Raw genomic sequence first — 13,525 nt, 5'->3', positions numbered from 1 at the left:
GCCCCTGCGCGGTGTGGCCGGGTTTGCTCCTCCGTCCTGCGTCCCCCCAGTCCCTGCAAGGCGGCAGCCCTGTTCCTCACCTCACAGCCCAGCACTCACCTCAGGGCGTGAGGCCGTGTTTGAATCCCAGTCACCTTTTTCCTGCTTGAATTCACCCTATTCTTGCCTCAGTCACCCCAGGCCAGGCAACTTAACGCACCGGGAGCTCTGGTAACAGCTTCCTGAGGGGTCTCCCTGCCCGTCTCCCTCCATTCCGGTCCAGGCCGAGGTTTGAGCCTGACGGCTCCCCGCCCAAAGCCCTTCAAGGGCAGAGCAGGACTGGAGGACACGGAGTCGGATTTTCATTCCGGTTTGCTGAGGCTGACGTGATGCCCAGCACGTTGCTTGCTGGAACGCTTGGCTGCTTCATCCGCGAAATGAAGGCATCACCTCCTCCCACAAGGCTGCAGAAGGAACGCAACGAAAAATGCAGCGAAACGCGTCAACGGCGTTTAGCCAAACCCCAATTTAGCTGTTACTACTTCTGTTATCCTTGAGAGGCCGGGCTCATCAGGGGAGGAGGGGAGCATATCTGAAAAGTCCCTGTCCAGGAATTCAGACTACATCCTGAAGGGCCCCGAGTCCCGGAGCAAGTTTCTGTGCGTGTCTGTGTGTGTGTGTGTGTGTGTGTGTGTTATTCTGTCGCTCTGTCCTGTTCAACTCTTTGAGACCCCCATGGACTGTAGCCCGCCAGGCTTCTCTGTCCATGGAATTTTCTCGGCAAGAATGCTGGAGTGGGTTGCCATTTCCTCCTCTAGGGGGTCTTCCTGATCCAGGGTTCAAACCCACATCCCCTGCGCCTCTTGCGCTGGCTGGCAGATTCTTTAACCACTGAGCCACCAGGGAAGCCCCACAAGTTTCTCTAATTATTCACGAAGAGGTGAGCTCTTACCTAGGATCCCATTTCCATCAGAAACTGCATTTCATGTGCCCCTTGGTGAGCTGAATCCATAAGGCAAAGGGGAAAAGACTCTTCCTCACCCTTAAAATTAAATACGAATATCAGAGAACCTTGGTGTGGGTTTTTTTGGGGGGGGGGTGTTGTTTGTTTCACCACTTATGAAGCACTTTCCTACCCATCATAGAATTTGGAGAGGATTTTAATGGGAAGAAAGCACAGCCAAATCTGAACAGTGATAGTGTCTGGATGGTGGGATTTGGGGTGATTTTAACCTTACTTGTGTTTCCCTAAAGCTTCAGAATCTTCTGCAGTTTCAGAGCTGAATAGAAGCAACGGTTGCATAACATTGTGAACGCAATAAATGCACTAAATTGTAAAGAGTACAAGTTTATGTTATGTGAATTTCACCTCGTCCAAAAGATCTCCTGCAATACTATAGACGTGATTTCATAGTCATTTATGAAAATGAGGTTTGAGGCGAGAACAAGCAAGGACTTTTAAGGCTCAAAGGCAGTTCAGTCAGCAGTCAGTCTCCTGTTCCCATGTCCAAGTCATAATCCCAGGCGGCCAGCCTGCAACACGCTCCTCCGACCACCAGGGGGCTCTGCAGAGGCCTGGCGTCCCCACTCGCGGGAGGGCGCCTGCTCTTGCTCTTCCGCCTTCGGAGCACGTGTGCGCGCGGGGGGCGTGGCCCGCGTGGCCTCCTGAGCGGCAGGACGTCGCCTACTCGGTTGTGTCCCGGTTGCCTCCCGCCTGACTGACTGACTTCATGTCTGACAGACTTCGTGTCTGACTGACCTGCCGCCCCGAGTCCTTGCGAGCCCCCCTCACCTCGCCCCCCGGCCCCAGCCTTCTTCCGTCCGGGCGAGTCCCCGGCTTTCCTCTCGCATCCCGAGCGGGTTCCCGGTCCCGCCCGCTGTCCTCGGGGGGGCCCTGGGTGACCCCGGCCCCATGGCTCTGCAGGCGCTGCAGAGCTCGGGGGTGGCCTTCCGCAAGATCCTGTCTCACTTCCCCGAGGAGCTGAGCCTGGCTTTCGCCTACGGCTCGGGGGTGTACCGCCAGGCGGGGCCCAGCTCAGACCAGAAGGTGAGCCCGGGAGGTCCCTTTGCCTTCGGTCCCTCCCGAGCCCTGGAGCTGCCGGGCCGCTCTGCGCATCCCCGTATCAACGCGCAAAGTCCCGATACAAACCCTACGAAAGGGCTCTTAGCAGAGCGGCAGCGTGAGCTGCGCTTCCAAAGACACGTAGGAGTCCGCTTGGAACTAAGAGCGGGAGATGCAGTTATGTGGAGGGAAGAGCTGGTGCTGGGACAAGACGGAAAAATACATATATATATATATATATACACTTGCCAGGTCCTCGTTCAGCGTTCTCAGCCTTGGCTGAACATTGGAGTTTTCTAGAAAGCTTAAAAAAAAAATACTGATTATCTGGCTTCCAATTGCGGAGATTCAGGTTTAATTGGTCTAGGCTGTAGGAATTTAAAAAGCTTCCCAGGTGATTCTACTACGCAGCCAAGCTTGAGAATTACGTCCCTGGCTGTAGGAGAAAATACAAAGTGATTCTCCTGACTTTGGGAAGCTGACGGACGGATGGGTTCGGGCATTTGCAGGAAGGGAGTTTGCGGGTGAACATATATTTGCTCCTACCCAGGACATTTACCAAGGGTCTGTTTAGGGCAAAGCATTGTTACTCTTCAAAGTTGACGGAGCACCAGAGCAGTGAGGGTAGAGGTTTCCTTATGATTGTAGATTTTTTTTTCTTCCTCTGTTATATATATATGAGGGGGGGAAAAGTTTGCTTCCAAGATGGAGACGAGATTCAAGACATCCAAGAGAGGCAGGCAGGCATTTTCCATTTAGTGAGGCTTTTAATTGGCTTTGACTGACAGGCTTTTGAGCCCTTGCTGAATTAAGGTTGGAGGAGCAGGAGTGGAGATAGAGATGTTTTCTGTCTGTGCAGCTCGTGTTCTGGACTGGGTTTCTTTAATAAAGGAAGGAAATGGTCTGGGGCAGTCTACGTTAGGGCCTCACTAGGTTACCTGGCTGTAATCTTTCAGTTAATCTTTGCCTGTTCACTTCCTCGTGAGGCCATCTATACTGTGGCTTGAATTCCCTGGTTCCCACCTATACTAGTACTTAAGTAATGTGCTTATTTTGTATTTTATTGTGCTTAGTCGCTCAGTATTTTCCAACTCCGCAACTCCACGGACTCTAGCCCACCAGGCTCCTCTGTCCATTGGATTCTCCAGGCAAAAATATTAAGAGTGGGCTGCCATTTCTTCCTCCAGGGGATCTTCCTGACCCAGGGGTTGAACCCTTGTTCCTGCCTCTCCTGCCTTGGCAGGTGGATTCTTTACCACTGAGCCACCTGCAAAGCCCCCTAATTTAAGTAGTACTTTAATTTGGCAGCATATGAGAAATGATAAATTGGGGGCATACAGAAAATTATAGATTATAATAGGCTATTCTTAAAATTGTTAAAAACGTGTCCACTCAAAATCTTAACTTTGTAGGAAACTCAGAGCATCCTGATTCTATAGTCATCTCTTCATTTTCCTGTGAAGATTTTCCTTTGAGCAGACCTGGAATTCCCTCCAAGAAAAGGTCTTTCCTTTTCCCTCACCCTCGTTCCCTGCAAGTTCACAAGTAGATTCCAGCACCTGCGTCTGTCCCAGATGAGTCCCTGCCTCGGTGCCCTGGTTACTGGCAGGCAGCCCCGTGTTGGTGGTGCACCGTTTGTCTGCCCTCCCTTTCTGCTGCGGGAGCATTTCTTACTGTGGCCGCCAGTCTTCCTCTTTGGTCCATCTCCCACCACTCTATACCTGCATCCCATCCAGCCCTACTGACCTAGACGCAGCACCCAGAACATGCCCAGCTCTCGTCTCCTCCACAAGAGCGCTTTCATCTAACAGGACTCCCCCGACCCCCTTCCTCAGGGCTTGCCTAACACTTCACCAAATCTGCTTAACTGTTGTGCATTCTTGAAGACTCAGACTTACCAGAGTCCTGAAGAGTATCGTCTTATAGGAAGATTCCTCCTTCCTCTGTGACCCCATTCTGAGTGAAACTCCCCTAGCAAGTCCTCTCGCTAATAATCTGTCTTTTCTCCCCAGTTGACTTTGAGCTCTTTACGTCTATCTCAGGACCCATCAGAGCTCATCGTAGATGATCAGGGAGAGGTTGGCTCATGGGTGAAATTAACTTTTTTCCCTTTGCATAATGCTGTATAGAGCTTGTCCACATGGTGTTACCTGATCTGAAGAAAAGTGGAGCACATTTAACTAGAATTAGATGGAAGACAGTGTAGCAAAGTGGTCTAGCCCAGAATTTGGAGCCAGACTGTCTGTCATTCATTAACCGTGTGTCCTTGGGCAGGGAGCTTACTCTGTGCCATGGTTTCCTTTCCTATAGAAATATGATTATAATGTTATCTACCTTGTAGGATTGTTTTGAGGATAAAAAGTTCTGTATAATACAGAAAATGTTTAAAAGAGGGCTGAAACATTACTTCATTAACCATTACTGTTCTTAAGTGAGTTGACAAAAAACAAAGCTCAGCTTGGTTCCACAGGTTTGCTTAAGTTTCTGACCCTGGGTCTGCTGTTAGTCAAAGCTACATTGAGTCTTAGAGCTGTCCACTCTGTCTAGGTGTCTTTCTAGGAGTTAAAACTAAAATCCATCTCTTTTCTTCACCTCCCAGAATGCAATGCTGGACTTTGTGTTCACAGTCGATGACCCCGTCGCGTGGCATTCAAAGAACCTGAAGAAAAACTGGAACCACTACTCTTTCCTAAAAGTGCTGGGGCCGAGGATTATCACTGCTGTCCAGAATAACTACGGCGCCGGCGTTTACTACAACCCGTTGATCACATGTGATGGGAGGGTGAGTGACTTCGGGCCTCTGTCTTAACTTGGGTGGATATTAACCTTTGTTCTTAGAATCCCAGCTAAATATGTGTGTTCTTACAGTCAGGAAATGTTCACACTTTTGCCGGATGAAGGTGGTGAATGTCACTTTTTTTTTTTTTGCCTTTGGCTGAATGTTTTTTGGCTGGGAAAGATTGAGGGCAGGAGGAGAAGTGGGCGGCAGAGGATGAGATGGTTAGATAGCATCACCGATTTGATGGACGTGAGTTTGACTCTGGGAGATGAGTTTTGACTCCAGAAGGTGGTAAAGGACAGGGAAGCCTGATGTGCTGCAGTCCCTGGGGTCACAGAGTCGGACACGGCTTAGAGACTGAACAACAGCAAGTGTCTCTTGGTCTCAAGTTGCAGTGTGCCTCAGGAGCCCCCGGAGCGCCTGTCAGGTGTGCAGATGGCGGGTCCCACCCCCGGAGTTCCTGAATCAGTGGGTCTGGGACAGGGTGTGAGGATTTGCCTGTTGCACACGTTGAGAGGTGATTGTCCTGTAACACTGTGCTGGTTTCAGGTGTGTGGCGGAATGATTGATCTTACTGCGGGCTGATAACCAGTGAGTCTAGTTAACACCCATCACAGGACATAGTTGGTTTTCTTTTTCTGGTGATGAGAACTTTTAAGGTTTACTCTCTCAGCAGCAAAGATTTGCATTTCTTTCTTTCTTTCTTTCTTTTTAATTGGAGGATGATTGCTTTACACTGATGTGTTGGTTTCTGCCATACATCAGCATGAATTAGCCGTGGGTATACATACGTCCCCTCCATCTTGAACATACCGCCCACCCCATCCCACCCCTCTGAGCTGTTGCCGAGCATCAGGTGAGCTCCCTGTGTTGAACAGCCACTCCCCGTTAGCTATCTCTTGTACACATGATGGTGTATATTTCAGTGCTTCTTTCTGTTTTCCCCACCTTCTCCTGCCCCTTGGATATGCATTTCTAACAAGCTTTCAAATGATGCTGATGCTGCCCGTCTAGAGCACACCTTGAGAACAACTGGTTTGGTCAGTGGGAGGGATGGGCAGACCCATTGTGGATCAGGGTGGAAATTAATCTTATCTGTACAGAGAGGCACACACTCCCAGGGAGAAGCTGGAAGTGAAGAGCGGATCGTAGGTAATTGGAAGCCTGTGGTGCCCAGTGAAAGGAACCCCTCGGTGCCATCAGTGGGGCGGAATTTGATGACGAGTGTTGGAGGGCAGCACCCTGGATCCCAGCGGAGGGTTGTCCTACTGTGGGGACCCTGCCCAGTGGTCATTCCAGTAAGGGGTCCAGGCTCTAAGAGGATGGCCAGGAACCTGGCATGACCCCAGTGGGAGCTGAGTCAGGGGCCTCCTAGAGTTAGCTAGGCAAAGGATGACTCTGCCACGCCCATGCTGCACCAAGCTCCTGATGGCTCAGGGCAGACGAGTCACCTGAGAATCTGTGATGCTGATGCTCCTGGGCGGTGGACCACACTTTGAAAGGCAGGAGGCTGGATTTTGCAGGCCTCTCTGAGTGAGGCAGGGATGAGCGCTGTGGTTGGTGATGTCTGCATCGCCTTTGGGCTGGGCGTTTAGTTTTCTGGTTGCCGTCAGGTCCTGCCTCCCAGCTGTTAGGCGCCTGCGGCAAGAAGGGCTCTGCGGGGCGGTGGCTGGAGTGGAGGGAAGGCGGTCACTTAGCCCAGCCCTGCACATCCACGCTAGTCATGGAGCTTGGAGCTATATGCGTTCTCCAGTATTAATATTATGCTGAGCCAACCTCTAATTAGTAGTTTCAAACAGTATTACAGGCTCCAGTAACCAAATGTTTGGGCATAATTGTGTCCCAAACGGACTGTACTTTTTAATTGAAATTCTTTAGCTACTTTTTAGATATTTGCAGCCTGTGAAGGCTGCTTGGATACTGAAGTTCAGTGAAGTGAGTCTGAAGATATCTGTTGAAGCAAATGGGGTTTTGTAACCGGTAACAACTGCATTCAGGGTTTTGTGCAAGCTATTACTGAAATGAGCTTGACCATAGTTGCGTGTGTTCAGAGCCGATAAAGAGGCTTTATGTTTGCATGTTGCATTGTAATTACAGAAGCGTTTGAAATAGTCAGCCGTGAAAGAGAAATTCACCATGTGAAGGATGTCAGTGAAAACTTTGAGGAAAATTTCTCGTTCTCTGCGATGAAACCAACACTGGAGCCCAGACTGAAATTCAGGGACCTGGTTTGGCTCTGCTCCGCCGGGTGCCACCTCGGGCACATGGTTTATTCTCTCTGAGCGTCAGGTTTCTTATTTCTCACATGAGGAGCGTGAACTGTGCCACATGTCTGTCAGGACCAGTGTTTTTATTGATATTTCCAGTCCATTGAGGACCAAGACCAGACAGCCTATAAGAGCCATTCTGCCTGTGACATTACAAGTGGCAGAGTTAAAACTGTGGTCATCGCACCATGAATACCTTAGGCAACAGACAGTCTTGGAAACTAACCCTTTGCAAAAGATTTTGTGGAGATGTGTGTTTTTACAAGGTAGGTGGTTTTTTGAGTGGCTTTGGAAATCAAGCTTCTGCCCTGGTCAGATGGAGAAGGCAATGGCACCCCACTCCAGTACTCTTGTCTGGAAAATCCCATGGGCGGAGGAGCTTGGAAGGCTGCAGTCCATGGGGTCGCTGAGGGTCGGACACGACTGAGCGACTTCACTTTCACCTTTCACTTTCATGCATTGGAGAAGGAAATGGCAACCCACTCCAGTGTTCTTGCCTGGAGAATCCCAGGGACGGGGGAGCCTGGTGGGCTGCTGTCTGTGGGGCTGCACAGAGTCGGACACGACTGAAGTGACTTAGCAGCAGCTGCAGACCTGGTCAGAAATTCAGTTCTTTATATTTTGCACTTGCACAAGGGTCAGTATGGCAGTTTGCTCTTTTTCATGCACATTTCTTTTCTTTTCCAGCTTATCAAATACGGAGTTATTAGCACCAGTGTTTTGATCGAAGATCTCCTCAACTGGAATAACTTATACATTGCTGGACGACTCCAAAAACCGGTGAGTGAGTGTTCTCTTAGGACTGTCTCTCCTCTCCAAACCTGACGTTACTTTGACCTTTGTGATTCCATTGGCATAGAAATGAGCTTCAGACTCCTTTTCCTGCGTACAGAATTTGTTGCCAAACAGTATCCAGGTATTACTCACACTGCTGCTTCCCTCTTTCTCAAGATTGTCCAGGTGTCTGAACGGATGAGACTCAGAGTCAATCTGTTTGAGTTGGGAGGATGACCGGGGAGGTGCCCAGGCTGCCGTAGAGCCTCTATCAGCAAACCACCCCACCCTCACCCCACCCCCAGATCACTGTTTCTTCTAGAATGCCAGTGCCACGGGGCACTGCTTGTCCGCCAGTTTGTCCCGACAGTGCCTGGGATCCTGTCTCCGCGCCCTCCTTGTTTGGGAGGTTGTTGGAGGAGGCCACAGGGGCAGGCTGTTCCCTGGGCTTTACTAGAAGTGACAGCAAACAGCAGCGCGGAGGACCTGAGCTTCCGACACACGTTCACAAATACCAGCTTTCTTCCTTTTTGCAGACGCATAGTCTGTATCTGAGAAGGATATCTTCACAGTTTAAGATCTAGACAAAGTGGTCACAATTGCTAATCTCCCAACAAGGATTAATTTTTCTCGAACTGTCAGAGGGTCTTCAGCCCCAAAGAGGGTTCACAGAGTGTTCGCAGACACCTCTCATAGGTGACTTTGCTGCTCCGCCTTTGTCAGCTACGGCAAGAGATTAGAGAGTTTTATGTAGTCTTAGCTCACTTGGTTGTGTGATAAAATCCCTACTGATGTGTGGGAGGACCAGGTTCTCTTTCCTTGAATTTAGGCTGAACATTTAACAGTGTCACTCATTTGGTCCGGGCCATAGGCACACGGATAGTGTGCTACTCACTCGCTCAGTCACGTCCGACCTGTGCGACCCCAGGGACTGCAGTCCACCAGGCTCCCCTGTCCCTGGGATTTTGCAGGCCAGAATACTGGAGTGGGCTGCCATTTCCTGCTCCTGGGGATCTTCCTAGCCCAGGGATTGAACCTGTGTCCATCAGCAGGTGGATTCTTGGCCACTGTGCCGTCTGGGAAGCCCCCATACTACACTTGATCTTAGCCAGAAAGCGTGGGTACATCTATATGTAAAAATCTGCCAAGCTGTGCTGGGTAGATCACTTTGCTTTACTGTATATAGTTTTACTTAAGTAAAAGCTTGTTTTAAGTACAGAAACAATGTATGCGTTCGTGGTAAGTCACTTCAGTCATGTCCGGCCCTGTGTGACCCTATGGACTGTAGCCTGCCAGGCTCCTCTGTCCATGGGAATCTCCAGGCAAGAATACTGGAGTGGGTTACCATGCCCTCCTCATAATTGAGGAAATAAATGTAATTGGCTATTTGTAAATATTCCTTCTCTTTCCAAGTTTCTTTTTAAATACGCAAAATATGTAGCTTGATAGGAAGATTAATGAATGTGGAATTAGAATCCCTGGGTCTTACTCATTCCTGCTGCTTATTCACTGTTTATGCGACATTAGGCAGCTTGTTTTATACTTCTCTGTGCCCAGTTGTGTCCAGCCCCAGGGACCGTACCCCACCGGGCTCCTCTGTCCACGGATTTTCCCAGGCCAGAATACAGAAGTGGGTCGCCATTTCCTTCTCCAGGGTATCTTCCCGACCCAGAGACTGAGCTCTCTGCGTCTCTTGCGTCTCCTGCGTTGGCAGGCTGATGACCACCAGTGCCGTGTGGAATGGGAATAGCAATCCTTGCCCTGCCCTCTTCACAAAGTTGGTAAAAAGTGGAAGCAGGATGCTAATACTGGAAAGAACACAGGTGTTTTCAAGTCAGAGAGTTCTAGGGTTTGAGTCCCAGCTCTGACACCCCCTAGCCGTGTGAACTGGCACCAGGGACTGAATCTGCCTGGGCCTTGGGACTCCCTCACTTGTGGCTGAGAGTGCTGACACTGACCTCAAAAGGCATTTGAGAAATGCCTGGATCTGAGATGCCTGGTACCTAGCAGACATTCAGGAAACCATCTTTCCCTTCTTTGTGTCTTCACCTGTCTCAGTCATTTTGAGATAAAATGAGGTGTTGAATGTGAAAATGTATTCTCTGTACTATGTTTTGTTCTTGTAATATTTCAAGTTGTTTTTTTTTTTTTTTAATCTACCCAGCACAGCTTGGCATTGTTGTTATTGTTCAGGAACTAAGTCATGTCCAACTCTTTGCAACCCAATGAACTGCAGCATGCCAGGCTTCCCTGTCCTTCACTATCTCTCAGAGTTTGCTCAAACTCATGTCTATTGAGTTGGTGATGCCATGTGACCATCTCATCCTCTGTCGTCCCCTTCTCCTCCTGCCTTCAGTCTTTCCTAGCATCAGGAAATAAGCTTCTAACACAAGAAAATTAAGCTATCTTAAGCACCAATTGAGGTTTTGAACATAACACATGAAATTAAAGATTAAAAATCACAAATGGATAAATCAACTCTTCCACCTACACCTGCCTCCAGTTTCTCTTTTCTGCAGAAGTAAATCACTGTTAACTGGAGAATTCTTAGATCAGTTCAGTTCAGTTCAGTTCTGTCGCGTCCGACTCTTTGCGACCCCATAAATCGCAGCACGCCAGGCCTCCCTGTCCATCACTAATTCCCAGAGTTCACTCAGACTCATGTCCATCAAGTCGGTGATGCCATCCAGCCATCTCATCCTCTGTCGTCCCCTTCTCCTCCTGCCCCCAATCCCTCCCCAGCATCAGAGTCTTTTCCAATGAGTCAACTCTTTGCATGAGGTGGCCAAAGTACTGGAGTTTCAGCTTTAGCATCATTCCTTCCAAAGAACACCCAGGACCAATCTCCTTTAGAATGGACTGGTTGGATCTCCTTGCAGTCCAAGGGACTCTCAAGAGTCTTCTCCAACACCACAGTTCAAAAGCATCAGTTCTTCGGCCCTCAGCTTTCTTCACAGTCCAACTTTCACATCCATATATGACCACTGGAAAAACCATAGCCTTGACTAGACAGACCTTTGTTGGCAAAGTAATGTCTCTGCTTTTCAGTATGCTATCTAGGTTGGTCATAACTTTCCTTCCAAGGAGTAAGCGTCTTTTAATTTCATGGCTGCAGTCACCATCTGCAGTGATTTTGGAGCCCCCAAAAGTAAAGTCTGACACTGTTTCCACTGTTTCCCCATCTATTTCCCATGAAGTGATGGGACCAGGTGTCATGATCTTCGTTTTCTGAATGTTGAGCTTTAAGCCAACTTTTTCACTCTCGTCTTTCACTTTCATCAAGAGGCTTTTTAGCTCCTCTTCACTTTCTGCCATAAGGGTGGTGTCATCTGCATATCTGAGGTTATTGATATTTCTCCCGGCAATCTTGATTCTTAGGATAACTATCTTTAAACTGTTTTTACCCCTGAAAGTGTTATTTGCTCAGTCGTGTCCAACTCTTTGAAACTCCATGGTCTGTAGCCTGCCAGGCTTCTCTGTTCATGGAATTCTCCAGGCAAGAATACTGGAGTGGATAGTCATTCCCTTCTCCAGGAGATCTTCCCAGCCCAGGGATCAAACCTGGGACTCTTGCAGGCAGCTTCTTTACGGTCTAAGCCAAATACAGATTTTTTTTTTAACCTCTAGGTGGCAGCAAATATTAACCAAAGGAACCAATCTGATAAAAAGAAAGAGTTGGAAGCCTTTGGACTAAAATAATGGGTGAATATCTTAAGAAAGAATTGTGAGAATGAGTGTGAATTTTTTGGTTTCATGCGTCTTAAAAGGAATTACATTAAATTATGTTGTCTGAAGCTCTAAAATTATCCTCCATGTTACAAATGGGATAGGATTTCTCAATCACTAGCAGTTTAAGTCTTTAAAAGGAATATGCAGAGGGCATATGGGAACTCTTCTGTGCTTCTCATTTAGCTTTGCTGTGAACTTAAACCTACTTTAAAAGATAAAGTTTATTATTAAGAAAATAGGAAAGAATATAGAGGAGTACTTTGCTTAAAAAGATGGACATTTCTGGAAAAAATTGAATACAAGTTACATTTCTGTTATACTTTACAGTTACCTTACCTCATCATTGAGGAGACAGCCCGGTGTTACTTCTAGTGAGACTGTGAGTTTGCGTTATCGACCAAGCCATTTTCCAAGTCGAGAAACACGTAAAGTAGTTAATAGAATCTCGTTGTAGCCAGTCTTTAGGCCAAAGAAGTCTAAAGTTATTTTAGTATTTATTCCTCTAATTTATTTAATGTAAGTTGAATTTTTGTATTTCATGGGTTTTTTTTTTAGTGTATGGATAATTTGCCGTAAATATTTAAAGTATTCACATTGACAAACAATGGTATTTTGCCACCCTGTTAAAGGAATTTTAATTTATTTTAATGTATTCATTTCAATATATTTTTTTCTTTTATTTGCTAGTCATATAGCTTTTTTTTTATAATAGCTTTATTGAGATATAATCACACACACTTCAACCCTTTAAAAAAGTGTATGACTCAGTGGTTTTTTTAGTATATTCACAGTTTGCAAGCATCACCATATTGTAACTTCATTGACTTACTTTTTGTAGTAGAAAACCTCCCCCAGTGGTAGAAAACGTCCCTGAATGAGACTTGGAAGGCCTGGCTCGCTAGTCTTGGCTCTGCCTGGCTGAGAGCAAATCTTTGGGCCTCTAGCCTTTGAAATGAAAGATTGAGCCATTCATTTACTTATTCAAAAGACCTCTAAGTTTTTTCTCTGTGTATGCCAGGAGAATTTAAAAAAAAAAGACAACCACATTTCTAGTCTCAAGTGCCTACAGTCCAGTAGGTAGATAATAAGGTTGGTTTTTTTAAAAATCCAGCTCAAATGTCTACTGTTTCTTTTTGGTCCTCAAGCGAGTCCATTTAGAAAAATCAGCCTTTCTGTTCATTTGGAACAGAAAGCTGCAATGGGAAGTGTCGCTGGATTAATGGTCGAGTGTTTGAACGGGAGGGAGGGCTGTGTTCTTTGTGACTATAACTTCACTCTTTGCAATTCAAGCTCGTCTCCATGTGACTATTATAGAGGAGACCATGTGTGACTTTGTCCTTTTTTCTGTCTTGAAAGGTACTCACAAATCTCTCCAGTTGGGCTTTTGAAAGTCCCTTCGAGTGTTACGCCTCCTCTCTCTCCAGTGAGGATATTCCCCTTGGCAGTAGTGCTGACGGTCGATCTGTGGTTCAGGTCGGGGCAATCCCAGTAAGATACAGACAGCTATTCACAAATCTGAGGGCTTCCCTTTTCTTCCGGGGCCTCTCTGGCAGTGTCCCAAGAGTTCACTAGCTTTTCACTCTGAACAGCAAGGAACAGTGCTGCCAAGACACGCTCCTGGTTCACCTTCCTCTGGAAAACCAGATGAGCAGAGTGTCCTGAACTCATGTTTTTCCTTTGAGTTAGGATGCTTTTATTTTCATTCTCTTAAGCTTAAGTAGCAAACAGACTGCCTTTAAAAAAAAGAAACACCTAAGTAGAAACTTTCTTAGAGAACAGGAGTATTTTTCATCAAATAGGAAAAATTTTCCCAAACTTACTCTTTCCTTTGCACCTTTGATTCGTTAGTATCTCAAAATAGCTTCTGTTTTCATTGAGTTTCTGTGAAAGTTCACCTCCTCACTCCCCTGCAAAAAAAAAAAAAAAAAGAGGGTG

At 47.2% G+C, this 13,525-nt stretch overlaps 1 protein-coding gene across 1 annotated transcript in view; it reads left to right on the top strand.

The window, feature by feature from the left end:
- LOC108633367 (phosphatidate cytidylyltransferase, mitochondrial) overlaps positions 1,624-13,525 on the top strand; it is a 47,552-nt gene continuing 35,650 nt past the window's right edge. Inside the window, exons 1-3 of the mRNA XM_018038410.1 lie at positions 1,624-2,026; positions 4,641-4,823; positions 7,775-7,867. Coding sequence (XP_017893899.1) covers positions 1,892-2,026; positions 4,641-4,823; positions 7,775-7,867 — 411 coding nt within the window. The 5' untranslated portion in view covers positions 1,624-1,891. The remainder of the gene's footprint in view (positions 2,027-4,640; positions 4,824-7,774; positions 7,868-13,525) is intronic.

This window comes from Capra hircus, chromosome 22 (assembly GCF_001704415.2).
Source record: "Capra hircus breed San Clemente chromosome 22, ASM170441v1, whole genome shotgun sequence".
NCBI classification, from domain to species: domain Eukaryota; kingdom Metazoa; phylum Chordata; class Mammalia; order Artiodactyla; family Bovidae; genus Capra; species Capra hircus.
The sequence above is the reverse complement of the archived record's forward strand: the minus strand, read 5'-3'. Positions and strand labels throughout refer to the sequence as shown.